Source organism: Chiloscyllium plagiosum, chromosome 36, assembly GCF_004010195.1.
Source record: "Chiloscyllium plagiosum isolate BGI_BamShark_2017 chromosome 36, ASM401019v2, whole genome shotgun sequence".
Classification (NCBI taxonomy): Eukaryota; Metazoa; Chordata; class Chondrichthyes; order Orectolobiformes; family Hemiscylliidae; genus Chiloscyllium; species Chiloscyllium plagiosum.
Genome location: NC_057745.1, coordinates 25,989,557 through 26,017,407, shown reverse-complemented (window position 1 = coordinate 26,017,407; position 27,851 = coordinate 25,989,557). Strand labels below are relative to the sequence as shown.

Genomic DNA, 27,851 nt, shown 5'->3' with positions numbered 1-27,851 from the left:
CTGAGAAACCACTTTATCTTTACAGGTGTGTTCTGTATGTCTGACCCAGAACTCTGTTCTTCCTGTTCATTAGAGGTTTAGATGTCGTTTTCAATCAAGTAAGCTCAAGTTTTACTCAGGGATCAACAAATCAGATTCACGTGTGGGGAGCTGCTTTTTATGGTCAGTTGTGTGTGAGGCGAGTAATCAGATAAACAGGTTTTGAAAGGCATGCTCAATATAGTGGAGCAGAGTATATATTGCTGAGGCACTGGCAATGGAAACAGCTAATGACCAAACCATTTGGTTCCAGTTTAACTCCTAAATCACTCTGACAGTGACCATGCTCAGTGAGTATTCTTGAAGAAGCAGCCAAATATAATTACCTCCTGGGCACGCAGATTTCTCAGATGAGAAAGAGCCATGATGAAGATAGCATTTCTTGTCATAGGGAGCGGCATTCCTTCACTGAGCTGGTACAGGCAGGACAGGCCAAATGGCCTCCTTCCGTGCGGTGGGTTTCCATGGCTCCCCAGTCCATCCATTATAATGGGCTGAATGGCCTCGTCTTTGTAGCAGGGTTTCTGTAACTCTCTTGTAAATTTAGCATTGCTGCTCACTTGGCACCCCTGGATGTAAGATTTGTAAACTGCATAGGATACCACTGTGCACTTCACCCAGACATCCCATTGCAGTGCTGGTGGTACAGTGCTTTATCCTGCATCAAGTAGAGGGGGTCGTATACCCTCTACTTGGCCCTTGGACACTGTTTGATCAGCTGCTGAAGGATGTGTCTTAGTTGTGGACTTTCCAGGTTTGGATGGCATGAAAGACTAACCTCCGGCAGAATGCAGCAGTCTGGGAGAAACCTCCCCCCCCCCCCCCAATCTCAAGTTTCAAATTCTTTGATATTTCAGTTTATGAATTCTTTAGCTGTGAAGTTTGAATTAATGGTTTTTTAGAGAATTTCTGCTAGATAACACAACTTCCATGGTGACATGTTAAGATTGCTGGCCATTGGAACAGATAGCACATGGGGAGAAAAGCACACATTGAGATGATCATCCCAGCTGGTCAAGTTAGATCCCAGAATGAAACCTGACGTGATAGACCTCTCTCCATGGATACTGCCTGACCCGCTGCGATTTCCAGCATTTTTTTGTTTGCAGCACAGATTCCAGCATCTGCAGTAATTTGCTCCTACCTTGATAAACCTGAACCTGTGTTTCTAAACAATGGAGATTGGTTACTGTGCACATTAACAAGAGTCTGCAAGTGTACTTTTAGGATAAACAAAAAAAGTTGATTTAACAAGGATAAAGCATTAACTGCATTTCCTCTGCCACTTTTGCCACCTCCAGCAGGATACCACAACCAAACAAACCCTCCCCTCATCTGTCAGCATTCCACGGGGACTATTCCATCTGCAACACCTTGCTCCACTTCACTGTCACTCCAACAGCTCTTTAGCCTCCCTTTTCCTCCTCTTCAAGGCAGTCATCGATGTTTTGACATCTAGCCCTTTACCTCCTTTCTCATGACGCTCTAAAGCCCCAAACACACCTTCCAGGTGAAATTGTCTTTCGTCCAGTCTCGCCTACTGTATCCCTGCTCAAAATGCGATCTCCTCTACATTTGGAGAGACCATTGCAGATTGAGTGGCTACTTTGCAGAATACCTCCACCCTAAAGCTCCACACCAGCTAGACGAACAGAGTCTCATTTTCCACCTAAACACTTTTACATTATTCAGACTTAACATTTAGCTCAGCAGTTTCAGAGTATCAACTCTGACCTCCAGTTGATTCGCCCTACCTGCCACTAAAACCCCATTTCCTCAGGTGCCTTGTCAGCACACGTTTTCTGTCGGATGAGCTGATTGATCCTCTGCTATTAGTTTAACACCTATTCTTCATCTGTATATCTTTCAATTACCATTAGTATTGCCTTTTGATATGGGACCCTTTTGTCATCTGTTCCACTTGTTTCTCCTGCCCCTCTGACAGCAGCAGAAGACCATCACTTTATAATCCCTTTCAGTTCTGTAGAAAGCATTAGAGGCACTACTGTTTCAATCCGTCTACTGGGGTACATAGTGAGACTGTCACTATTTCTTTTATCGCAGCAATATCCTCAAAGGCAGCAAATCACAGTGATGATTCATCACGATCTCTATGTTGAGGCTTCTTGGCACAACTGCAACATGATTCCGTATAGGCAAATTACTCTGAAGGAATACCTGCTTTTCTTCAGCTGGTAGCTCTCCCTGTGGCACCTACAACCAACTGCAAAACAAACCCATCATAATTGTAACTTCTAAGCAAATATACAAGCTCCTCAAACTCAGTTTTCAGCAGAATTGCAGGACTTCTACCCAGAGAATTTAAGCTTCCTGCTTCTCTACTGACTGACGTTTGGATTCTTCTGCCCTTCTGCCTGTCTCTGGATTCCTGTTGCTAGGTAACAGTGAAGATTCCTTTCCTACTTTTCCTTTTAAGACACTAAATCATCAACTCTCCCCTCTTCCTTCCAAGGGTTGTAAAACCTTATTAAGTCATATACATATATAAACAGGCTTCCAGATTTCCGGGCAGCACAGTGGTTAGCATTGCTGCCCACGACACCAGGGACTGGGGTTCGATTCTACCCTCTGGCGACCTTCTGTGTGAAGTTTGCACATTCTCCGTTTCTGCTTAGGTTTCCTTTGGGTGTTCCGGGTTCCACCCACACTCCAAAGATGAGCAAGTTAAGTGGATTAGCTACGCTGAATTACTCATTGTGTTCTGGCATGTGTAGGTTAGGTGGGTTGGCCGGGGGTGGGTGTGTAGGGATGGGGTGGTGGGATGCTGTTTGGAGGGTCAGCGTGGACTTGTTGGGCCGAATGACGTTTCCACACTGCTGGGATTCCATGGACATCCTGTCACCAAAGCTATCAAACAATTTGAAAAATGAAACTAAAATCATGTCTTCCCTTCCGTAGCACAAAAAAAAACAAATTTATACATTGTCTGGAACAAGATATAAACGCCTATATTTTAATCATCGGTTCAATGGGATAATGGCCCAGATAATCTGTTAATGTTGGTTGAGGGATAGATTTTGATCAGGACAGTGGTGAGAGCACTCAGTCTCACTTTATCAGACAAGGCCACTGGAGCTTTCACTTCTGTCTGAGAGAGTGAGGGTTACAACCTAAAAGTAAAACTAACACCTCTGACAGTGCGGCACTCCCTCAGGACTCCATTGGCGTGGTGGCTTAGAATTTGCTCACAAGTCTTCACATCTGGTGAATTGCAAATCACTTATTGGAATTGAGAAACTTGAAAGCACAGTGTGGGACCCTGAATAAATATTTAACGTTTTTGTTACTGATCCTATTTGTTTTTATGGTTGACTCTTTCATGAAGATCACGCAGGGACAATATCAACGATTTCTCATGACACACAGTCTCGCTAGCCTTGTGTTTTTTCATTTTAAAAAATGACACTATTTGAAATAACAGTGCACTTTCAAAAAACAAACGACTTTTTACTTCAGGTGCATTGTATAAATGAAATCATTATATTACCTTGTGGGAGCTCATAACTTCCATGACTTTCCCTAAGGTTTTTTTTACAAGTGCTTTGACATTGTGAGTACATTTGTCTAGAAAGTTCCAGTTTCCACCTTGGACCACCTTGGCAGTCAATGAAAAGCAAGGTGTCATAGAGGGTACCTTCCAAGCCAGAACTTTGGAAACCTATTGTCCACTTCCATGCTTAAGAATTTGCATCTTAAAACCGCCTGTTCTAGTTTAGAGAAAACGTGTGCCATAACGAAGAGAAAGAGCATGTTTGGTGTTCATGATATGGAGGTGCCAGTGTTGGACTAGGGTGGACAAAGTCAAAACTTACCCAACACCAGGTTATAGTCCAACAGGTTAATTTGAAACCACAATTGGTATTGGCTCTCTGCAGCTAACAAGCCTTAAACTGGGGATTCAGCTATCTTAGACACTTCCTGAAAGAAGTACCTCCATATATAAAAACATTGAATCCTGGCTATTGGAGTTATGTAGATATCTTAAGCAACTGTCCATGACTCCCCTTTCCCCAAACTCTCCATTCCCCAGATGTGAACGTTTTGTACAATTCTCCCTCGTCCCATCATGAGTGCCTGAACCCACATGCTGTGGTATTCCCTCCCAAGAGCTATCTGCCCCGTCATCTCCCTGTGCTCCTTAAAAAACACCTTCAGAAAGCTCACTATTATTCTTTCTCCCTGGCTCAAAGGCTGGTTTACGCATTACACTTCAGGCACGATGCAAAAAGGTGCCATACAATCATTACAAGTGGTTGCTTTTTACTGAAAGGGAAGAAGAAGGAGATATTTGCTGTAAGGCAATAACTCAACCTTATAAGAGCACTTATAGAGTCATAGAGATGTACAGCATGGAAACAGACCCTTTGGTCCAACCCGTCCATGCCGACCAGATATCCCAACCCAATCTAGTCCCATCTGCCAGCACCCGGCCCATATCCCTCCAAACCCTTCCTATTCATAGACCCATCCAAATGCCTCTTAAATGTTGCAATTGTACCAGCCTCCACCACTTCCTCTGGCAGCTCATTCCATACCCGTACCACCCTCTGTGTGAAAAAGTTGCCCCTTAGGTCTCTTTTATATCTTTCCCCTCTCACCCCAAACTTATGCCCTCTAGTTCTAGACTCCCCGACCCCAGGGAAAAGACTTTGCCTATTATCCATGCCCCTCATAATTTTGTAAACCTCTATAAGGTCACCTTTTCAGCGGAAAAGACTTTGCCTATTTACCTTATCCATGCCCCTCATAATTTTGTAAACCTCTATAAGGTCACCTTTTCAGCCTTCGACGCTCTGGGGAAAACAGCCCCAGTTCATCCTCTCCCTATAGAATGTGGAAGGAGCAGACAATGGACAATTTAATGGAGGGGAATCCTCTGTAAGTATCCCATCAGGCACAGGGGGCGGTACTTTGGGTTGTGATTGGACATTTCTGGGTAAATATAGGTGATGATTATAATGCACGATCATTATCTCAACAAGACGAGCAATAAGTTATGATGGTAAGATATTGGTTGTTGAGAAGAGGGACTTCAATCCTTCCCATTCTTCGTTGAAGAGACTATTGGTTAGATAAAACAGATTAGACTCCTGCAGTAAAGAGTTGAAAATGCAGATAAATTTTGCTTTCAGCTGTTGGTGCCAAAAGAAGAGAATTTAATACCCTCTAAAAACTGGATTAACTCCCTTCCCATCGTCAAGTAAATCCCAATGAGGTGGCGCTGATTCCTGTTCCCTGAGGTGAATGGACAATGTTTAACCCACTGTGGCACTCTCTCCCTAACTATAACTCAAAGTTCAGATACACACTTCCTCTCAACTACCTTCTGTGCTGTTGGTGACTGGAATTTAAATAAAGTCCTTTTGCATAATCAGAGGGTGTGCAATTGCAGGAGCTGAGTTGCGAGTGATGGAAATCGAGTTCCAGTCACAACTCAGAAGCGTCCAGCATTTGAGAACAGTTTTCCAGCTGGAGAGAAGTCCCTTCCCTGGGGTCCAGCAGTAAAGATACGGCATTGTTGAGCAAGATCCCAAAAAAAACCTTTCCTGATGTCAGTCAAGGAATGGGGCTTTATTTTCAGGTCGAGTGAAGAAGGGTCACTGGACCCGAAACAGTCAACTCAGATTTTTCTCTGTCCACAGATGGTGCCAGATCTGCTGAGCTTTTCCAGCAATTTCAGTTTTTGTTTCTGATTTCCATACTTGCAGTTCTTTTGACATTTTTAGGGTTTTCTTGTCTGGGGGAATGAAGATGCCCATACCCACCCACCCACTCAGGCCAGGCAAGTTGCTCTGCACATATCTTACTAGTTTCTTGTAGAGTTAATGATGGACATCATCACCGAGATGCTCAGCTCTACTGAGGATCTGCTAGGGCATTTGCGTCCCTGCAGTTACAACTGTGGGATCTCAGTCAATGGACACTTAATGCGTTTGCCTGAAATTCCTCCCCCTGCTATTTTGACAGAAGCATTGAGCCCTTTATAAGATGAGCACAACACTGTATGGACCCCAGTGGCTTTTGCTGAGGGTTACCTCACCACCTCAAAGGATAACTAGACTTGGGACAACCTTGTGAATGATGCCCACATTCTCATAATCAACCAAAAAAAACAGAAAAGAATTCTGGACAAATGGGTTGTGGTCTGTTATTGTCTTGTGGAAACTATGTCAAATAACTCTGTGGAGGCCAGTATCCCATCACAAATTTACTCTTTATTTACACATGCTCTGTACATGGACTCTGACCAGCTGGCTCAGAGCCAGTTCCTAGAGTGAGGAGAATCTCTGAGATTCCTGGCTCAGGTTAACAGCCCCCCATCAGGGAACTCATACTCACTGAGAAGGGCTTATGCCCGAAACGTCGATTCTCCTGCTCCTTGGATGCTGCCTGACCTGCTGCGCTTTTCCAGCAACACATTTTCAGCTCTGATCTCCAGCATCTGCAGTCCTCACTTTCTCCTCACTGAGATCCACCCAGCCAACCTCCTATGAAAGCAAATGACAGGATTATGTCTATAGTTTGAATATCATTATCGTGGAAAACAAAAATGACTTTATAAAGTGTGCCTCCCTCCAGTGACTAGTTAAAAGCCAATAAAGATACCTAAGAATCTCATTGACTTCATAGGTTACACTGGTAATCATTAAGGCTTTACTCAGCCCAGCATCATGGAATAGAGCTTGCTGTTCAAACTCACTGGGAAATAGCATCATAGGTGTTGTAGTCTTCCTGTTACTGGGATTGTGCAGCATCTGGGTTTTAACTTTTGTTTTAAAAAAAACACAATAAATCTGCCTTTCTGTTTCTCAACCCAGGCTTATATACTCCGGTTGCGTCTGTCACTGCTGTTTGATGGATTTGATCAGGCTCTCTCAAGATAGAACTAATCACACAGAGACACAACATGGTCTCAAGCATCTGATGGAAACCAATATATATGTATTAAAATTGGACCAGATGTACTCAACACTGACTGCGTGCAAGAAGCAGGCTGCATGCATGAAATCTGGACTGTATGTATGAGGGAAGTCTTTCAAATGTGTGGCAATCAAACACCATGATGTTGGTGTGCACTGTTTAACTAAATCCCTGTTGCATTGACAATCAGACAGCAAGATCTCACTCACGTCCTACCTGAGCATCTTCCTGTCATCTGCCCTTGATATTGCCAAATCTCTGCTGTTTTGGTCCACTCACAGAGTCATTTCAAATTATAAAGTCTTGTTTCTCAAAAGGAGCTACTTGAGTTAATCCCCACCATGTTTTTGATCCATTGTAATATTCTTGCCATTTAGAAATGTCATCACACCGTTAGCAGTCGGTTTCTCCAAAGATTTAACTTAATACTTCAAGCCTGTCAAAGAGCTTTGGGAGCAAAGTTTAAGGCTCTTTGTATAAGCTTAGTATTTTTGGAAACATGAACTTGCTGTACAGTGTGAAGCAGACATGCTTGATTACACATTTTCTCTTCAGATAAGCCGAGCTAAATACAATAAATAAAAAACCCGAAAGAACTGTGGAATGCTGTGAATCAGTCAAACAGAAAATGCTGGAAATGCTGAGCACGTCTGGCAGCATCTGTGGAGAGAAATCAGAGTTAACGTTTCAGGTTGAGTGACCCTTCCTCAGAACAGAAATACAATAAGATGGGATTTATGGTTTTTTTTTCCCTTATTTTAAATAATTTTATGGCTTCATCGAAAAGGCCAGGGTTTGTTATTCATTTTGAATTACTCTTCAGAGAATTGAAGAGTCACCCATATTGCTGCAATTCTGGAGTCATGTTGCCCAGACCAGCAGCAGATTTGCTTCACCCTAAGGTGATCTGGAAGCATTTTTATAACAATCAGTGATTGCTTCATTGGCAGCCTTTGAGAAATTAGCTTGGAATTCCAGATTTTAATTAATTGAGTTTAAATTCCACGAGTGGGATTTGGACTCAGCGCGGTCCCCTGGATCTCTGGGTGATAGTCCAGTGACATACCCACTAGGCTTTACCACTTATGTGGCCTCAACTCCATTTTCCTGCCCTCAATCCACTACGAATTACAAATATTTCTTCACTTCCTTAAATTTACTCAATGTTCCGGCATCCCTCACACTCTAGGGTAGGGAATTCCACAGCCTCACAACATTTTGAGAAAAGTAATTTCTCCTCACCGTTGTTTTAAATCTGTCACTGCTTTTTCCTAAAAGTACGACCTCTCATTCTAGATTGCCCCTACAAGAGGAAATTTCCTTTATATATCGACTTTGTTAATCCCATTTGGCATCATATACACCTGAACTTTTTTCCCAAGATGGCGGTGGAGTAGGACTGCCCCAGCCAGAGCTTGTCCACTGTGTCCACTTATTTCCTTTTTTTCCTCTTTTCGTACGTTTTATTTCCTTTTTTCTCCTGAGCTCCCGTCCTTGAGCCTTGAGTGAGCCCCGGCCTCTGCGTGGATTCCTATGCATCCACATTTTATGTAAGAATAATAAAATAAACTAAACTCATCATAGAAATTTAGGGACTAATGACATAATGGCACAAGGAAACTTCAGATAGCGGGAATTTTCTTTGCAATGTTTCAACTACTTCGACCAGAAAGGGAACAAATAAAACTAGAGTTTTGCTGTTGCAGGTAGTAAACCTTCCGCAAAGTTCAGTTGTTTAAAAAGGAAGTAATTTCTTATCTTTGCCTTTCTGTCTCTCTCTCTCTCTCTCTGAATCCAATTTTTCTTTCCCTCTCTTTTTCAGTTAGATTGACTGTCAGTCTGACTTCTCACTAGGATTCCAGATGTGCTGTTGACTTCACCACACACTTCCATTAGTTTGTGTGGGTAAAATTTGTTCTAACTGAAAGATGAGGAGGAAACATTAAAAGATATGACATGCCATAAAGTGCTGGATTGTTGCACATTATGGACTGTGTGGTGCAGAACAAGCTGCAGTCAGTGTGTTAATATTGGGCAATCTGTGCTGCCGTCAGTATCTTCAGGTCGAAAGGTTACTGAGGAAATCTATTACTTGATTTCTTCTAAACTCTCAAATCATTTTTAAATGGAACCACATTGATACTTTTGCTGGTCATTTTACCTTCCCGGGTTTGCCATTATTACACTGCTTTTGGATTAAAGCATGTCCCTCTCCTAAGCAATGAGCAATAAAGTTAAAATCTCAAAAAGACCACAGGCTAACCTGTGACAAAAGCAATAGGCGTGTTCTGTTGTGACCTGATTGCATAATGGCTCATTCTGGAAATTTCTAAGAGAAAAGATACCCCATTGGCCTTTGACTGACACTCCCTTTACTGTGTGATGAGGTGATTCAAGTATATAACAAGAATCAACTAATTAAATAAGGCTTTAAGTAGGAGTTTTCAAAAAAGGAAACCATTTCACCAAAAACACCTCTTGTGGAAAATTGGAAAACATGTTCAGACTGTGTAAGTTTAGCAAACATTAAGTAATAGTAATCATAACTAAATACAGACATTACAAAAATACCATTGTAGATTTTTAGTGCAATGTATTCCTGGATTTTTCTGTCTTTCAGTTGCAGCAAAGTATTTTGAACACCAGAAAAATAAACACTCAATTTTATATTAATCTTCCCATACCTTTCAGGATGTAGATGATCATATCTCCTTTTGAAAAAAAGAGTAAAATCCGCATTTAACTTTCATTTGAATAGGGAGAGACTGGACAAGGAGGTTCTCATGATGTTAAAAACCACAGGGTGAAACTGTGGTGGTTCTCAGAAACTCCTCAGATGATGCAGTTGGGAAGTTTTGACAAACCATGCCTTGACTTTGTTGCTTATACCTTAGTGTTTGCTGTTGATGTGTTGACACCAGTGCTCTATATTTGAGCAGAGTCCCTGATGAAAATAAGATTATTTTAATTATATCAGAGGCAATAACCTTCCTGTGCCACATGGAGTTTTGCTGGAGTAATTCACTCTGTTACAATAATTCAGCAGATTACACAGTAAATGAAGAGCAGAGCAGTATTTAACAAAACTATATAGACAGGCTGGGGCTGCTTTCCCTGGAGCGTGGGAGGCTGAGTGGTGACCTTATAGAGGTTTACAAAATTATGAGGGGCATGGATAGAATAAATAGGCAAAGTCTTTTCCCTGGGGTCAGGGAGTCCAGAAGAGGGCACAGGTTTAGGGTGAGAGGGGAAAGATATAAAAGAGAACTACGGGGCAACTTTTTCACGCAGAGGGTGGTACGTGTATGGAATGAGCTGCCAGAGGAAGTGATGGAGGCTGGTACAATTGCAACATTTTGGATCTAAGGGTCTGTTTCCATGCTGTACATCTCTATGATCGTGGGAGTTCATTATTACACTCGTCCTTTTGAATCTGACATAATTACTTTTGGGCGGTAGAAAATTGCACATTTTGATTAAAGTGCCATCCTAAATTTCTCCCTGAACGGTTTGCAAAAGAAAATTCACTTGCGTTTCTTTGGCTATTCATAAAAAATAAAACAAAAGCTGCAGAGGAAACTGCTGAAGTGAAGAAAAGTTGAGGTTCCACATTAAACTTCCCAAGTAAAGATGCATGCTAAGGGAATAAATTGTTTCCAGTATAGTGTCGATATAATATTTGCACAGAGAACTGTTTATAGATCTTTCACCAACAGAGCCACGGGCCTGTTTCCACACTGTAAGTAATCTAATCTAATCTAATCTAATCTAATCTAGATATATAGACTTTGATATATTCCAGAAGAACTTAATATTAAAGAGAAAAACTGTTGTAATAGTTTCAATAGCAAACACAATAGCTTGGAATATTGTTACACTAAGTGGCAAACAATTGCATAATGATGATAATGCTGGATTACAAAGCCCAGAGGCCAAGACTTGGGTTGAAATCCCAGCATGGAATTTAAACTCAACTAATAATTCTGGAATTGAGAAATATTGTCAGTAGATGTGAAACTAGAATCGATTGTGGTTTAGAAACCAATCTGGTTTGCTAATGTCTTTCAGGGAAACGAAATCTGCATTCTTAAAATGGCCAAGCAAGCCATTCAGGTCAAGAGTAAGGGGGGATGAGCAACCAATGTTGGTCTCGCAGACAATGTTCACATCCCATCAAAGAATAAAGAGAAGCAAAATTGTATTACAACAACTTTAGATAACCATCTTCCCACCTGACAGGGCAGCATGTCAGTGTTTCAGTGGGAAATTGGGTTTCTCTTTAATTGTTTCTATGCATCTGCTCTAATGTCTGAAGTAGAAGCCAAATGCTGGAGAAACTTAACAGGAACAGCTGCATCTGTGGAGAGAGAAACAGAGTTAATGGATGATGATTCTTCAGAACTAATGGCTTGACGAGGCTGTGGTGTCAGAAATTGAGTTGAGAATTTCTTAGAGCAGAAGCATAGAGCGTGAGCCATCAGAGATCAGTGGGAGGTGCAAAGGATAGAGGTGATAGAAGGGTCAAAATCCTAGAACTCCCTCCCCAAGGACATTGTGGGTGTACCTACAGCAAATGGACTGCAATGGTTCAAGAAGGCAGTTCACCACCACCTTCTCAAGGGAAACTAGGGATGGGAAATAAATGCTTCTAGCCAACAATGTCCATATTCTCTGAATGAATGAAGAAAAGGTGGCACAGTGGTTAGCACTGCTGCCTCAAAACACAGGGTCCCAGTTTCAATTCCAGCCTCGGGCAACCGTCTGTGTGGAGTTTGCACATTCTCTTCGTGTCTGCGTGGGTTTCCTCTGGGTGCTCCAGTTTCCTCCCACAGTCCAAAAACGTGCAGGTCGGGTGAATTTAAATTCCCGTGTTAAATTGCCGATAGTGTGAGGTGCATTAATCACATGGAAATGGGTGGGTTACTCTTCGGAGGCTCAGTATGGACTGGTTGGGCTGAAGGGCCTATTTCCACACTGCAGGGAATCTAATCTAAACTTGTATGCACAGATCTAAACAAATATCTGTACAGAGCATATATGTTTCAGAGTAACAGACACATTTTTGTAATTTATATAAATATTATTTTTAATATACTAGGACTGGGCAATTAATGCTGGCCAGCCAACGATACCCACATCCCACAAAATGAATAAATAAAGAAAAAGCATATTTAACATTCTTACATGTGTATATTTATGTATATCAATTTGTTTTTGCATAAATATGGAAGGAATAACAAAATGTATATGGATCACCTCTGTCTAGTAGTTGGTCAGCAGCAGGTTTTGAACTGAAAATTGAATACATTCGATGAGTTATAGAATGAGATGAACATCTTTTATTAGCATGTTATCTGCTGGAAGTTGGTTCTCATAATGATGCATGAATAGGAGCAAGAGTAGGCACTTTGGTTGCTCTGCCAATAAGTACAATCGTGGCTGATTTTCTACCTCAACTCCACCTGCCACACCATTCACCAATCCTTTTATTCCCTTGGTACTCTGAAATCTATCATTCTCTGTCTTGAATGCACTCACTGACTCGCAGCCATGGCCTCAACAACACAGTGCTGACTATGTGACAGCACCGGCATGAGTCAATATTTTGCGGAATCGTTTTGTAGAAATCAAAGGCATTTTACAGAAAATTAAATTTAAAGGAAAGATATTGTGAAACTTGAACGTGTGCTGAAAAGAGTTACAAGGATGTTGCCAGGGTTGGAGAGTTTGAGCTATAGAGAAAGGCTGAATAGGCTGGGGCTGTTTTTGCTGGAGCGTCGGAGGCTGAGGGATGACCTTATAGAGGTTTATACATAAAATCATGAGGGGTATGGGTAGGGTGAATAGCCAAGGTCTTTTCCCAAGGGTAGGGGAGTCCAGAACTAGAATGCATAGGTTTAGGGTGAGAGGGAAAAGATTTAAGAGAGACCTAAGGGGCAACCTTTCCACACAGTCTTGCATGTGTGGAATGAGCTGCCAGAGGAAGTGTTGGAGACTGGTACCATTACAACATTTAAGAGGCATCTGGATCGATACATGAATAGGAAGGGTTTAGATGGATATTGGCCAAATGCTGGCAAATGGGTCTAGATTAATTTAGGATATCTGGTCAGCATGACAAGTGGACTGAAAGGTCTGTTTCAGTGCTCCACATCTCTATGACTCAATTTGTTCGCTATTCTGGATTTGTTTTCTTTAAAGCTCCTAACGATAGACTTCTTTTTTAATCCTTGGAACTTTCCCCCCCTCCCTTATCAATTTGTGAGGCTGGATTTTCTGCTAATGACGAATAGATGTTGCACATCTTTGTGGCTTTACTTATTCTGGCGATTGTGCTAAAGTGCAGTTTCCCATTTCAGGAGATGCTTTTACTTTCGTTCACTGATCCATGCAGGAAATTGGAATTACCGCTCCTTCTGGGTCCCACAAGTATATAAAAATAGAGCCACGATCGACAGCCAGCTCCAGACTGTGTAAAGCAGCTCTTTTATTCCATCCCTAATATGCAATCATAAATATTCCTTTGCTTCAGCCTTGATACGTAAAAGCATGTTAATTATTCCAAGGAAGCGCAGTATTGCTTTTCCACTGTATGAAGCCACTACATGCACACAGAGTGACATGCCAATTCAGCTAACACTCCTGCTTAAAAGCCTAGAGGGAGCATTACGCGTCCAGCCATCTGATCTATCATCCGGGAGGTCGAATGGTGTTAATGCATCCAGCACAGATTACAGACCCCCTCTAGATGTTGTTAATGCAAGACACACTTTGTGAAGTATTTAAATGGACACCGGAGGTGATGGTTCATGTCAAGCAGCAGCAGAAAGGCTGAGGGTGGATCTCATTGTCTACAAACGTAAAGATTAAGAAACCTGAGCACTGATTATACACTAAAGCGTGGCTCATACTGTGGGTGACAATTCTGACAGCTTGTTTATCTCACCTTTACCTGCCTTGTAAACTGCGGCCTGATGTAGCACTGCACAGCTGACGCTTGAATGGAAAATGCATCCTGACAGTAGCATTTAAGGCTTGCCATGTTGTGTCAAAAAAATTACTGCTTATTAATGGATGAAGACGATTAACACTGACCAGAGATGCTAAGGCCTCTAGCTCTTCCCTTCCCTAACTCTTCAAGTGTGGAAAGATATCTTCAGCTTTCTGCATCTGCATATTATTTCTTTCATCTGAAACTTACAATGGCGAATTTTTTGCAACTTAAAGCAAATTTGGCAAATGGAAGAACACATCTGATTTTTGAAGGGATAAGGATGTAAAAATGATCAAAATGCGATCATTTCCTTGTTCTAAAAATGCCATTGTCACTTTCAGAAGCGTTCAAAATGTTGAAAAGTTTCTGCAGGCCAACCCCCTCTCGTTACTACAGTGCAAGATCGGTCATGCTTTGAATCATATCATTTTGTTGTTGTTCGATGCAGGACTTATGCTGAGTTCCTGCTTAATTTTGATTGGATTACTGAAAGGATTCCTTTGACAGTCGCTTCTCCCAAAGTCTTGCAAAAAAACATAAAAAGATAGAAGTTTGTCTTATGTCCCAATGCACTGGGGGCCCTAATAGTCAGCATATTCAGAATATTCAATAGGGGCATCCAATAGACAAATCAACATAATGCTGTCTATATTCGATTAAGAAAGACCAACTTTTTTAAAGCATCTATTGTAAACTCAGGCTGCTGCAATATATCTTACAGCCAATGAAATATTTTTGATATTTTGTATTTTAAGAAATGCAGCAACCAATTTGCACATAGCAGACTCCCACAGCAGTAAGGCAACAATGACCAGATAATCTCTTTCTCATAGAATCCCCTACAGTGTTGAAGGAGGCCATTCAGCCCATCGGGTCCACACTGACCCTCCGAAGAGTATCCCACCCACACTCAGCCCATATTTCCCATGGCTAACCCACCTATAGCCTGCATTCCATGTGCACTTTAGCAAGGCCAATCCACCCAACCTTCACATCTTTGGACCGTGGGAGGAAACCAGAGCAGGGGGCTTGCGCAGACACAGGGAGAATGTGCAAAGTCACCCGAATTGAACCTGGATCCCTGGTGCTGTGAGGCAGCAGTGCTAACCTCTGAGCCACCGTGCTGCCCACTCGCCCATTTAACAGAAGGCCAAACCATTCAACAGAACCTCCCCAGCTTTTCTTTGGAAGTGCAGTGGGATCACTTGTATCATCCTGAGAGAGAGAAGACATGGCCTCATTTAACTTCTCAGCTGAAAGTGTTTCTGTAATATAGTGTCAGCCTTGACTTTGTAATCATAACCACAGGGTGGGACTTGAACCTCAAACTCCTGACTGAGAGATAAGGCTACAAGCCACTGAACGACAGCTAACCAGATAAATCTCTGCAGCAAAGCACAGATTATTGTTCTTTGCTTTCTCTGCCATTGCTAGTATCTAATAATGAAATTAATAGGCATGTAAGTTACTGTTTTCAAAATAGCACTCCATGTTAAGAGGTTGTAAAATTTATTTTCTAAGTTGGTTTGAAAAGCATTGCTTGCTGAGTGACCGAGTGACATTGAGAGTCATGATGTTGGCTCAGTGGGACCCTTCTGTAATCATATTTCTATAAATACTTGGATAACGCAGCACTTTGTGGAGTGAATGGCAGGTGTCCCTGAACTGTGTAGTCGCTACATTGAGCAAAGCTGGTTTGAAATATATTGAGTGATGTTGGGTTTGATTGAGATTGATCGCTGTTCAATGATTGTTAGAGAAAGATTACAGCCTCAGGTACCCTCAACCAGATGTCTCTTTTAATGTACTCTAAACACCCCATGCAGAGAGATTTTGAGATACATCTGGAGCAAGATGGACCTGAACCTGGGCCTCCCTGTCTAGACTAGGGACACTACCACTCCCCCCTAAGTGCTTTGACTAAAATTATTCCTTTACTGATGTAATTCAAGCCAAAGGAAGGCTGTTGTGAAACTTGAAAGGGTTCAGAAAAGATTTACAAAGACGTTACCAGAGTTGGAGGGTTTGAGCTATAGAGGGAGGCTGAACAGGCTGGTGCTGTTTTCCCTGGAGCATCGGAGGCTGAGGGGTGACCTTATAGAGATTTATAAAACAATGGGGGACATGGATGGGTTAATAGACTAGGTCTTTTCCCTGGGGTGGGGGAGTCCAGAACTAGACAGCACAGGTTTAGGGTGAGAGGGGAAAAATTTGAAAGGGGCCTCAGGAATAACATTTTCAGTCAGATGGTGGTGAATGTATGGAATGAGCTGCCAGAGGAAGTAGTGGAGACTGGTACAGTTACAACATTTAAAAGGCGTCTGGATGGGTATATGAATAGGAAGGGTTTAGAGGGATGTTTGCCAAGTGGTAAGAAATGGGACTAGATTAGTTTCGGATATCTGGTCAGCATGGACGGGTTGGACTGTGGGGTCTGTTTCCGAGCTGTATGTCTCTTTGACTCTCATATCCTGCTTGTGGAACCTTGCACTATGTTTGCCCCATTTCAAGAGTGCCACCCCTTGTGCAATATGGCTCAGTCAGATACGATTTTTTTCTTATTGTTGATAGGTTGTGCATTTTACTAGAAAAGCCAGCGTGTATGGGTAGTCAAGGGCCTATTGGCATTATCACTAGCCTAGTAATCCAGCAACTCAGCTCATGTTCCAGAGACCTGGGTTCAAATCCTGCTGTGGCAGATGGGAGAATATGAGTTCAATAAATAATTGGGAATTAAGGGTCTAATGATGACCTTAAAACTATTGTCGATTGTTGAGGAAAATCCATCTGGTTCACTAATTTCCTTTAGGGAAGTAAATACCATCATTACCTGCTCTGGACTACATGTGACTCCAGACCCACAGCAATGTGGTTGACCCCTAACTGCCCTTTGGTCAATTGGGGACGGGCAATAAATGGTAGCCTAGCCAGTGACTCCCACATCTCCTGAATGAATAATAATAATGCACAGAACAGCTTACTGGATCACCTGAGATGGCTGTTAAGAGTCAACCAAATTGTTGTTTAGAAATATGGATCTAGGGTCCTCTGTGGCAAGACCAGATAATGAGTATCCTTCGTTGAAGGATATTAGCAAACCAAATGAATTTTCACAATGCTAGATGATTGTTTCATAGTCACCAGTACAGTCATAGAGTCATTGAGATGTACAGCATAGAAACAGACCCTTCGGTCCAACCGACCAGATATCCCAATCCAATCTAGTCCCACCTGCCAATACCCGGCCCTTTTCCCTCCAAACCCTTCCTATTCACATACCTATCCAAATGCCTCTTAAATGTTGTAATTGTACCAGCTCCACCACTTCCTCTGACAGCTCATTCCATACATGTACCACCCTCTGTGTGAAAAAGTTGCCCTTTAGGTCTCTTTCATATCTTTCCCCTCTCACTCTAAACCTGTGCCCTCTAGTTGTGGACTCCCCCACACCTTGGAAAATACTTTGTCTATTTATCCTATCCATGCCCCTCATGATTTTATAAACCTTTATAAGGTCACCCCTCAGCCTCTGACACTTGAAGGAAAACAGCCCCAGCCTATTCAGCCTCTCCCTGTAGCTCAAATCCTCCAACTCTGGCAACATCCTTCTGAACACTACTACAATTGATTTGTTGATCATAGCTGCCCTTGAAGGATTTGAGCTGACTTCCCCCATGGGAGTCATCTGAATTACTGGTCACATGCACTAGAGGAAATTGGGTATCCCAAAGCTATAAATGCAAGCTCTTTTCTTTTATCAGTCTGAGCCTGGCCTCTAGAACCTCAACCGTGGCTAGTTACTCATTCATTCAGGGTGGAACTGTTAAGGACCAGGCCAGAACCTCTCAAAATATTTTAAGAAGGTAGCCTAGACTTTAACTTTTTCTTATTTGAAAGGCAGACGAGAAGGGTCGTGCCAGCTGGTCAAACTGCTCAGCTCTAAGCAAAACAGAATTTATTTAAAAACTACAGTTGAAACATGAACAAAAGAAAGCGGAATTTAGAATAACTTAACTGTTGGAAAACTTAACCCACAGCAACTTAACTAATGAACTGTTCCAATCCAGTAATATCCCATAAACACAACCCTTAGCAAAAAGGTAAATTCAGACACAGATTCTTACAGGCAGTCGGGGACAACTTCCAGAGAGAGGTTTCAGAAGAAAATCAGAGTAGTTCCCTGGACTCCCCTGGACTCCCCTGGACTCACATCTTGTGACTGCTACAGCTAAAAACAAGCCAGAAAAAGTCTGAACTAAGAGAACTGGCCACTCTCCTTTCATTGTTAAATTAGACTCTTCAGCAGCTCTGCCTTTATGACCTCTCTTCAAAACAAAAGCAGGACAAAATAACCTTTCTAAAGTGACATAATAGTCACAGGAACCTGATCAGTAAAGTAAGTGTTACCATTTTAGCGACAAAAGCTATTGATCACGCACCAGGTCTGATTGCAACATACGATGCTGTAGACAATGATTTGAAGTGAGATGAATTTTGACAGACCTGAACCTTTTCATTTTCATAGCGCCACGTTAAGTTTTAGGCCATAATGCCCAGGCAACCCTTTTGTTGAATGAATGATGAATTAATGATTTTGTGGTCACAAATATCTGGTGAGATACAGTGCAAAGTGTTTTATCTCCATTTTAAGTTACGAAAAGAATAAAAAGAACAAGGTATGCATAACCAGGAGACAAGTGAAAGACTGACAGGAAGCTCCCCTGAACTGAGCTTGATGGATGCTAGCAGCAGACATTGTTGGGATACAAACCTACTGCCTTTGCATTTAAGGTCATTACATAGGTATGTTAAAATGGAGTGTTTTAATTGAAATGATCTTTGTCTACGTGCAGCACCCTTGTTAATATAATTTGCATTTCACGGGTTGTTGCAAGTATTTTAGCCCAGTTATCAAGTATATTAATAACGTACAATTAAAAATTATTTTGAAATCCACAGAGTTTATCTTTTGAGTACCTAACCATATTAGTATTCAGCAGATGCCATCTCTGGACAGAAATAATTAATAAAAGTTACACACTTTAGCAGCAAAAGGCTCATATTTTATTTATTAGTTTTGCATCTCCAGTAAAACTACAGTCAAATCTTATTATTACAAACTAGCAGGTTTGGCAAAACAGACAGTTTTATCAGGGGCTCCTCTATACTTTGAGATTCTCTCCTGACTTCAATTGACCTTCAGTGAAGACCAGAGAATACTTTAGTTATAATGAGGCAGGACGGGATTCAAAGTGCTCATTTGCTAGCCTTATGTGCTGAATCTACAAGGGACACCTAGTAAACCGCACATTATATCACATAGGAGCCTCCTGTGGTCATTTGTTTATTGAGATTTAGTTTCTCCACATCTCTGTCCAGTTTTAAATGTTTTGTTTTATTTCCAAATATTTTTTAAATTCTGATCATCTCCCTCTTTTGCTCTACGTTAAGAAGGGGACTGACTGAGACCATTTCCGTGGGTGCATTCTGGATGGTGGAGGGTGTGCCATGGTTACGATGGGGCTTGTCAGGAGTACATGGCACAACATGGCTTCAAATGCACTTCGGAATTGTCACTAGGTGTAGCTGAAGAACCTAGCCCTGCGTTATTCTGGTTCTTGTCAACAGAGTTAAGCTGAGTCCTTGATGAAGGCTGGGGATTGATGAATGTCTGTGATTGTCCCTTCGTTAGTTGATGCCAGTGAACAACATGGTAAATTCAAAATAAAAAACCGAGAGAACTGTGGATGCTGGAAATCAGAAGCAACAACAGAACTGCTGGAAACGCTCGGCAGGTCTGGCAGTATCTGTGGAGAGAAATCAGAGTTAACACTTCAGGTCAGGTGATCCTTCTTCACAACCCTTGAACAAGGTCAATTTGCCTGGTTTTCTAGTTTAATCCCCCTAAGACTTCAGGAGTGAAATCTGTTTTGTGTCGTTCGCTGATATTTTGTTCCGTGAACTGACCTAATGCTTGGGTTCCAGGTTCCTACTGTTCAATGTGAGCCCAAATATTTGTTTAGTTCAGCACCAGGTATTAGGCTAGCCATTGTCACTGATTGAGTTGACCCATTTTGAAAGTCAGCTTCAAGTTTGTCCTCTTCCATTCACTGTCAGCTGTTGCCTTGACTGTCAGAGTCCACTATGAATAATTACTTTATTGACATTAAGTCCAATATTTCCTCTGTGACCAGCAGGAAGTGAGTATGAGTCAGCAGAAACAAGAAAGTTTTTTTTTCTAAAATCGGTTTTCTAATATAAGGTCACGTCTGTTATTCTGTGGTTGATACATTTTCATTTAATCTGTTAATGGTTTGTGTTTCCCAGTAATCCATTTCTCTTGATTATCCAGTTATTAAAGAATGCCCTTTACACGCTTAACTTTACAAAAACCTGTCTCTTGCATGTAAAATGTATCTGGTTTCTAACAGGGATTATGTCGAACATTTTTCCTTGTGTAGGAATGTTTTCCGTTTGCTGTATGAACCCTGAAGGCAGCCTTGTACATTCAGTCAGTTTTTTTTTCCCTCTTTTAAATCCACAGTGCTTGAACTGATAGTTTAAACACATTCTCCGTCTTTTCTACCACCCAGAAGGCCACCTTTTTTCCCTTGCCAAAAGTATTGCTCCTTTTGAGAATATTATAAAGCAACCTGATGCTAGAGTGTCAGGTTTTGAAACAATCTAGGGACACACCTGAGCTGACGGTTTGGTATTCACAGAATCCCTACAGTGTGGAAGTTCAGCCCGTTGAGTCTATACAGGACTTCCCACCCAGACTCACTCCCTACCCTATCCCTATAATCCTGCATTTCCCATTGCCAATCCACCTAACCTGCACATGTTTGCATTGTGGGAGGAAACCCACACAGACACGGGGAGAATGTGCAAACTCCACACAGACAGTCGCCCGAGGGTGGAATCGAACCCAGGTGCCTGGTGCTGTGAGGCAGCAGTGCGAAGCTCTCTGCCCCCTTGTATACATTACAATAGTGACGCATAACCTGGGAGCTCAATGATGATGCACATTGGTATAAGCAGAGTTGATATTTTGGACCAAGCTGTGTCACTGTTGCACAAGGTAGTTGTGCTCAGGGAATCTCAACTTTTCTCAATTGTATCCGTGTTATCGCGAGTCTAGAATTGCCCATTCAACTGTAGAACAAAAACTTACCTGCATGGGCCATTTCTGGGCACGTTAGCACCCCACAGTGTTCCCAGTATTGGTTAATTGTTTGAGAATATTCAGCAGAATTGAACCGTTGCCCTCCTCATAATTTGCAGGATGGGGATTCCAGGAGGGAGGAGCTGTAAAATTCTGCAGTTATCTTTCCTGCCCATTGCTGTCTCACTGTGCCACAAGAGTCTTGTCTTCAGTGTCTCTTTGTAAATTTATCTGGCCCAGAATTAGTGGCGCTACCACTGCGCCATGACTGTATAAATATTTTGGACATATGATACACTTCCAGGGTGAATTGAACTTGAACCTTCTGGCTCAGAGACATTGCCACTGCCACCAAAAGAACCGTCCACATCTCTTAACATGAGCTCAGTTAATTAAACCTGTTCAGCAGTGTTATTATTACAAACTGCTGGAGCAGGTTGAGGTTTGAATTCAGACCAATGCACTATAAGAGCCCTTAAATGACCCTCTTAGGTTTTCTAATCAATCTATGTCAGAGATGTTACTACACACTTATAGAACAAATGGTACTTGACCCTAAGCTTCCTCCTGACTCAGAGGTATTGGATCACAGGACCCCAGAAATAATATTTTGATCAGCATGTTTAGAGATGTGCACTGAGTATAGGAGTTGGGCTGTCATGTTGCAGGTGTGCAGAGCATTGGTTAGGCCACTCTTGGAATACTGCATTGAATTCTGGTCTGCCTGCCATAGGAAAGATGTTGTGAAACTTGAAATGTTTGGAAAAGATTGACCAGGTTGTTGCCAGAGTTGTTGGGTTTGAGCTGTGGGGAGAGGCTGAATAGGCTGGAGCTATTTTCCCTGCAGCATCAGAGGCTGAGGGGTGACCTTATCGCGGTCTATAAAATTATGAGCGGCATGGATAGGATAAATAGTCAAGGTCTTTTTTACCAGGTTAGGGCATCGGTTTAAGGTGAGAGGGGAAAGATTTAAAAGGGACCTGAGGGGCAACTTTTTCATGCAGAAGGTGATACATGTATGGAATGAGCTGCCAGAGCAGTAGTGCAGAGGTGGTACAATTACAGCATTTAAAAAGCATCTGGGTGGGTACATGAATGGGAAGGGTTTAGAGGGATGTGGACCAAATGCTGGCAAATGGTACTAAATTAATTGAGTATCTGATCAGCATGGACGAGTTGGACCAAAGGGTCTGTTTCCGTGTTGTTCATCTCTATGACTCTGTATTATGATACCCCTGTGGAGCAGATGGGACTTGAACCTGGGCTTCCAGAGATGGGAGCACTACCAATGCACTACAATAGCCCTTTATATGAGCTCAGGTGAACCAAATGAATGCCTCCATTTGCATCTAACACAATTGATATAGACAATTAACACTTTAGAGAGAGAGGTGGGCACTGTCTTCTCCTTCAACTCCAGTCTGATTTAATCCCCTCCCTCACCTTTGGTGGTACTGCGCTACTCCATTTTCACATTACCCATATTTCCGGCTATTTATTGATTAATTTCTTGAATGTTGATGAAGGCGAAAAGTCAGGCAGGTGTTTTGGGGGTGAAGAGAAAGCACTTCTGGATATTAAAAATACATACATTTCACAAGGTCCATAAGGGTGTGGAGCTTTAATCCATTAGTGAGCAAGTGGGTTTGTCATCAGGCCCAATTGCTGCTTAAAACTGCCCTCCTTCCAGATGGTTGTTGGTCACGCAAAGGGGCAACCTTATGCCTCACCCACTTATCCACGCAATAGCGATCTGTTGTTTAATAAAGATGTCTTAGTTACCAGGAAAGATCTCTGATTGATTCTTCTTCATTAATGATGCAAAGTAGCAAGTTATGACTCTTAAAAAAGACAGTGTACTAATAGCTACATGCTGCTTTAGAATACGTCTTGATTCATGACCGCCTATTTTCAAAACCAAAGTGGCTTGCAACAGTGAGATTGACTTTTTCCTGTTGCCGCAATGGAATTAGAACTTTTAAAAATATGATACACTTAAAAATGAAATGTTTTTGTAGCTGGTTTCATTGGATTGGGAGTCTAATTGTATTCTTCCCTAAGGGCTAAACAATGAAATATTTATGATTAGATCACTATTATAAGTGGTTTGTAATTTAGTTACAACAGGATTGTTGTTCAATTAAATTATATAGTAGCTAAACCAAGCCATAGCATTTTTTCCATTTAATTGAGAACCAAGCTTCTGTGTTTTGCATTCCTATTCCACTGTAAATTCTTGGGTGTAATTTGGACCATCTTTTGGCTTTGGAGCCATAAGGAGGCAGAAAGGAAGAATTTAAATGTATAAAGTGTCATTCGTTACTTCAGAACTTTACAAAGTGCTTCATAGTCATTACAATTGAAGAGTAAGCTTGTATACTGTAGACAATTAATTTCTGCACAGCAGAATCCCACCAAGAGCTCTGAGGAAAACATGCAGATGAATTTTTATGGTGGAATGAAATGAAGGATAAATTTGAGCTGAAGACGAGAAAAGCTCTGCCTCTCTTTCAAAGCAAGTCCCATGAGGTGTTTTACATTCAGGAAATAAGTAGAAACTTGGTTTGAGAACTGTGAACTATAGGAGCTCCAACTGTGTCGATGGAATGCAAATGGAGAACATTTAATCGTCAGTGTTTACTAAGGAAGAGGGTAATGATACAATTGTTTTTGGGATGTGGACATCTTGACCTGTTACAGTCTGTTTGCTCTGGAAAGACTCACAATGCCATTCAGGAGGGAGTTCCAGGATTTTGACCCGATGATAGTGAAGGAACAGCGATGTATTCCAAGTCACAATGGTGAACGGGCTGGAGGTGGAAATGTCCCTATGTATCTGCTGCCCTTGTCCTTCTAAATGGAAGTGGTTGTTGGTTTGGAGAGCACTGTCTAAGGAGCCGTGATGAATTCCGGCAGTGCATCTTGTAGATTGTATATGCTACTGCTACTGAGCGTCTATGGTAAAAGGTGGGATTGTTTGTGAATATGGTACCAACCATGTGGATTGTTTGACCTGGATGGTGTCAGGCTTCTTGAGTGTTGTTGGAGCTGCACCCATCCAGACAGCTGGGAGTATTCTGTCACATTCCTGACTTACACTGGTAGATGGTGTACAAGTTTTCCAGCAGGTGAGTTACCTGCTACAGTAGTCCTAGCTTCTGATTTGGTCTTGCAACCACATTATTTATGTGGCGAGTCCAGTTCAACTTTTGGTCACTGGTAACCCCAAGTTGTTGATGGGGGAGAATTCAGTGATGGTAGTGCTATTAAATATTAAGAAACAATGGTTAGATTCTCTGTTGTTGGAGATAGTCTTTGCCTGACGCTCATGTGGCACAAATGTTACTTTCCACTTCTCAGTCCAAGCCTGGATACTGTCCAGGTCTTGCTGCATTTGGATATGGACTACTTCAATACCTGAGGAGCTGATCCGAATCTGGCATCTACCATGCTGGGAACCACTGGAAGAGGCTGAGATGGATTATCCATTTGACACATTTAGCAGAAGATTGTATCAAATGCTGCATCTGATGTGTGGAGCAATATTAATAGAAGTGGAGGTGGTAAAGGTAATGGATGGGGTGAAATTTGACAGGCATCACGTACTGGCAAGGCTGGCTGTGCTAAGTCATAGGGTTCAGATTATTTTTTGGGTTTCATAAATAAAGGCATTAAATGCAAAAGCAGGGAAGTTATTCTGATTGTTAGGCCATATCTACAATATTGTACTCAGTTCTATCATGCTTTATGATGAGGGAGTTGTTCAGTGAGAGGGGCACAGTGAAAATTTAGCAGTATGGTGCAGGTATAGTGAAAATTAGATTTTATACAAAAGGAGGTCAGAGTATGAGTAAGATGATACTGTACAAGCTAGACCTGCCCCACATCAGCAGAAATGATGGGAAAGGAACTTTGTACCATACACCCTAAGGCCATATCAGCTTTTGGTGCAGACTAGAGAGTTTAAACAGATTTCTTTCGTGAAGATAAGAGGAAGATTTCTGTTTATTGTACAAGCATGAAATGCAAACAATATACGAATGCATGATCATGGGGATATAAATGTTGATGGTTCTCTGTATGCATTGGATAGATGTATGACAGAGCTGGACTGAGTATCATAGAGTCATACAGCACAAAAACAGACACTTTGGTCCACGCCAAACATCAGACTGAGTTCTGTTTAGCAAGCCTAAGCCAGACTCTCTTCCCGAGGTTCTGTTAATAAACACAAAGTTAAGCTGCGTGCCTGAGACTGCCTGTGGCCGACATAGAAGATTGACCATGTCAAAGTGTTGAGGGACTTTAGCAATGAGGTGAGGTTGGAGAAGCTTTGCAGTTATACTTTGAGCAAAAGAGATTGAGACGATATTTGCATGAGCTGCATGTTGTTGCAACAGTTTTAGATAAGGAAGGTGGGGAAAAGCTGTTGGCAGTAGCTAATTGTACAAGGGGCAAACAGATTTAAGGGTTTTACTGGAGTGGGGAATATGATAAAGATCTTCTTTAACATGGTGAGTGGTGTTGTCCTGGAACCTGCAGCCTATAGTGATGGTGGATATAAGGACAGTTGGATGGGAAATTAACATGCATAGTGACAGGGATAGAAAAGGGAATGGGATTGACTGGATTACTCTGGATAATGTCTCTTTTAAAGGGCTATCCATTCAGAAATATTCTCCTGCTCACATCAGGAGTATACATCATCATGAGAGGTCTAGACAGGGTAGATAGGGAGAAACTGTTCTCACTGCTGATAGAACTGAGAAGCAGAGGGCATAGATTTAAGATAATTGACAAAAGGAGCGATGGAGACATGAGAAAAAACTTTATCACGCAGCGAGTTGTTGAGATATGGAATATGCTGTCTGATAGTTGTGGTGAAGGCTGGTTTAATTATAGCATTTAAGAGAGAATTGGATTATTATCTGAAAAGAATTTAGGAACTAAGAGCTGAAGTAAGCCATTTGACCTCATACACAATCCTATATCAGCTTGCTTTGCCATTAATCCATGAGCTCGATGGGCCAAATGATCTCCTTTAATGCTGTAATGACTCTATGATCTTCTGATTCAGAAATGAGAGTGCTCAGACTGAACTGCGTTGATACTTACAATTCGGTTTCTGCAGTTTGTTCTTTGATTATTATTTTAAAATCAATTATTTTACACATAAAAGATAGATTTGAAAATGCAGGACTTTACTTTGTGACTTAAAGCCGTCTTGATAGCTCAGACTGTTCAGATGGAAGTCTTGGTTATTAGATTTCATTGCCTGAAGTCTGATCCTGAGAATAATGTTGATTAATGCCGCCAGTTACAGATGAACTCAGTTCTGATCTTTTATTTTAATTGGCACTTGTTGCAGATGAAGAGGATTCAACCGATTGTACCTTCTGCCTCTCCATTCCCCTATCAAGCCTGGGTACAGCATTTGTACACTCCAAAAACTTCCAGATCAAAAATGAGAGAATACTTGAACAATGTAAAAATACATAAAGCCATTTTGTACAATCAGTAACATTCTAATCAAGGCTTTTGTGCGTTCCTTTATAATAGGAATTTTGATTAAGGGAGATTAATGCTTGCAGAGTAGGGTAGGACACTGGATTGGTTTAAAGTTTGATACTGAACCAGAACTAATTTAGCAATCACCAGTCTAAAAGGATGAAGATGGAATCTCCAGTTTCACCTGCCATTGATTGACTGCGTCATTCAGAAAATGAAAAGGAAGTACTATTAATTTTGATTTGTAGGTTAGTGTTATCAGTGAAAATATGCTTTCGTGTTCCTTCATATTTGAGTTTGTTCTCTCCTCCGCAATCCCCATTCCAGAAAATAATTTTAATTGATAGTAGAGGCACTGAATTTGTTTCTTTGTCCTGTATCATTCTTGCTATGGGAACCATGGACTCAGGAGTAGGAATAGGCCATTCAGTCCGTCGAGCCTGATCTGCCTGTCGATAAGGTCAGGTTGTAAGCTCAACCTCACTTCCCTGTCTGGCCCTCTAATCCTTGACTCCTTTCTCAGTGAAGAATCTATTAACTCTACCTTGAATAGATTCAATGATATAGCCTCCATTGCCCCCTGGGGAAAAGAATTCCAGAGACTAATGACCCATTGAGAGAAAATGTTTCTCCTCTTCTCAGGTTTAAATACTGTTAGACTAGACATTCAACTCATTCCCTTCAGATAATAAAATCATAAAATGGACTTGAATGAGATCATTTGGCCCATCACATTCATACTGTCTCTTTTAAAGGGCTATCCATTTAGAAATATTCTCCTGCTCACATCAGGAGTATACATCATCATGAGAGGTCTAGACAGAGTAGATAGGGAGAAACTGTTCTCCCTGCTGATAGGACTGAGAAGCAGAGGGCATAGATTTAAGATAATTGACAAAAGAAGTAATGGAGACATGAAGAAAAACTTTATCACGCAGCGAGTAGTTGAGATTAGAATATGCTGCCTGATAGTTGTGGTGAAGGCTGTTTTAATTATAGCATTTAAGAGAGAATTGGATTATTATCTGAAAAGAATTTAGGAACTAAGAGCTGAAGTAAGCCATTTGGCTTCATGTACAATCCTATATAAGCTTGCTCCGCCATTAGTAGAAACGTGGAACTTAGAAAAACACAGAAAATAGGCACAGGAGTAGGCCATTCGACCCTTTGAGCCTGCTCCCCCATTCAATATGATCATGGCTG

At 41.6% G+C, this 27,851-nt stretch overlaps 1 protein-coding gene across 9 annotated transcripts in view; it reads left to right on the top strand.

Moving 5' to 3' along the window:
- Window positions 1–27,851, top strand: part of LOC122541051 (multiple C2 and transmembrane domain-containing protein 2-like) — a 476,548-nt gene that overhangs the window by 327,521 nt on the left and 121,176 nt on the right. Inside the window, exon 18 of one of the 9 annotated variants that reach the window (XM_043677553.1) lies at window positions 6,879–7,568. The exons of the other annotated variants lie outside the window; for them this stretch is intronic. Within the exon in view, the coding sequence (XP_043533488.1) occupies window positions 6,879–6,944 (66 nt within the window). The 3' untranslated portion in view covers window positions 6,945–7,568. Of the gene's footprint in view, window positions 1–6,878; window positions 7,569–27,851 lie in introns of those variants that run through there. 9 annotated transcript variants of the gene reach the window in all.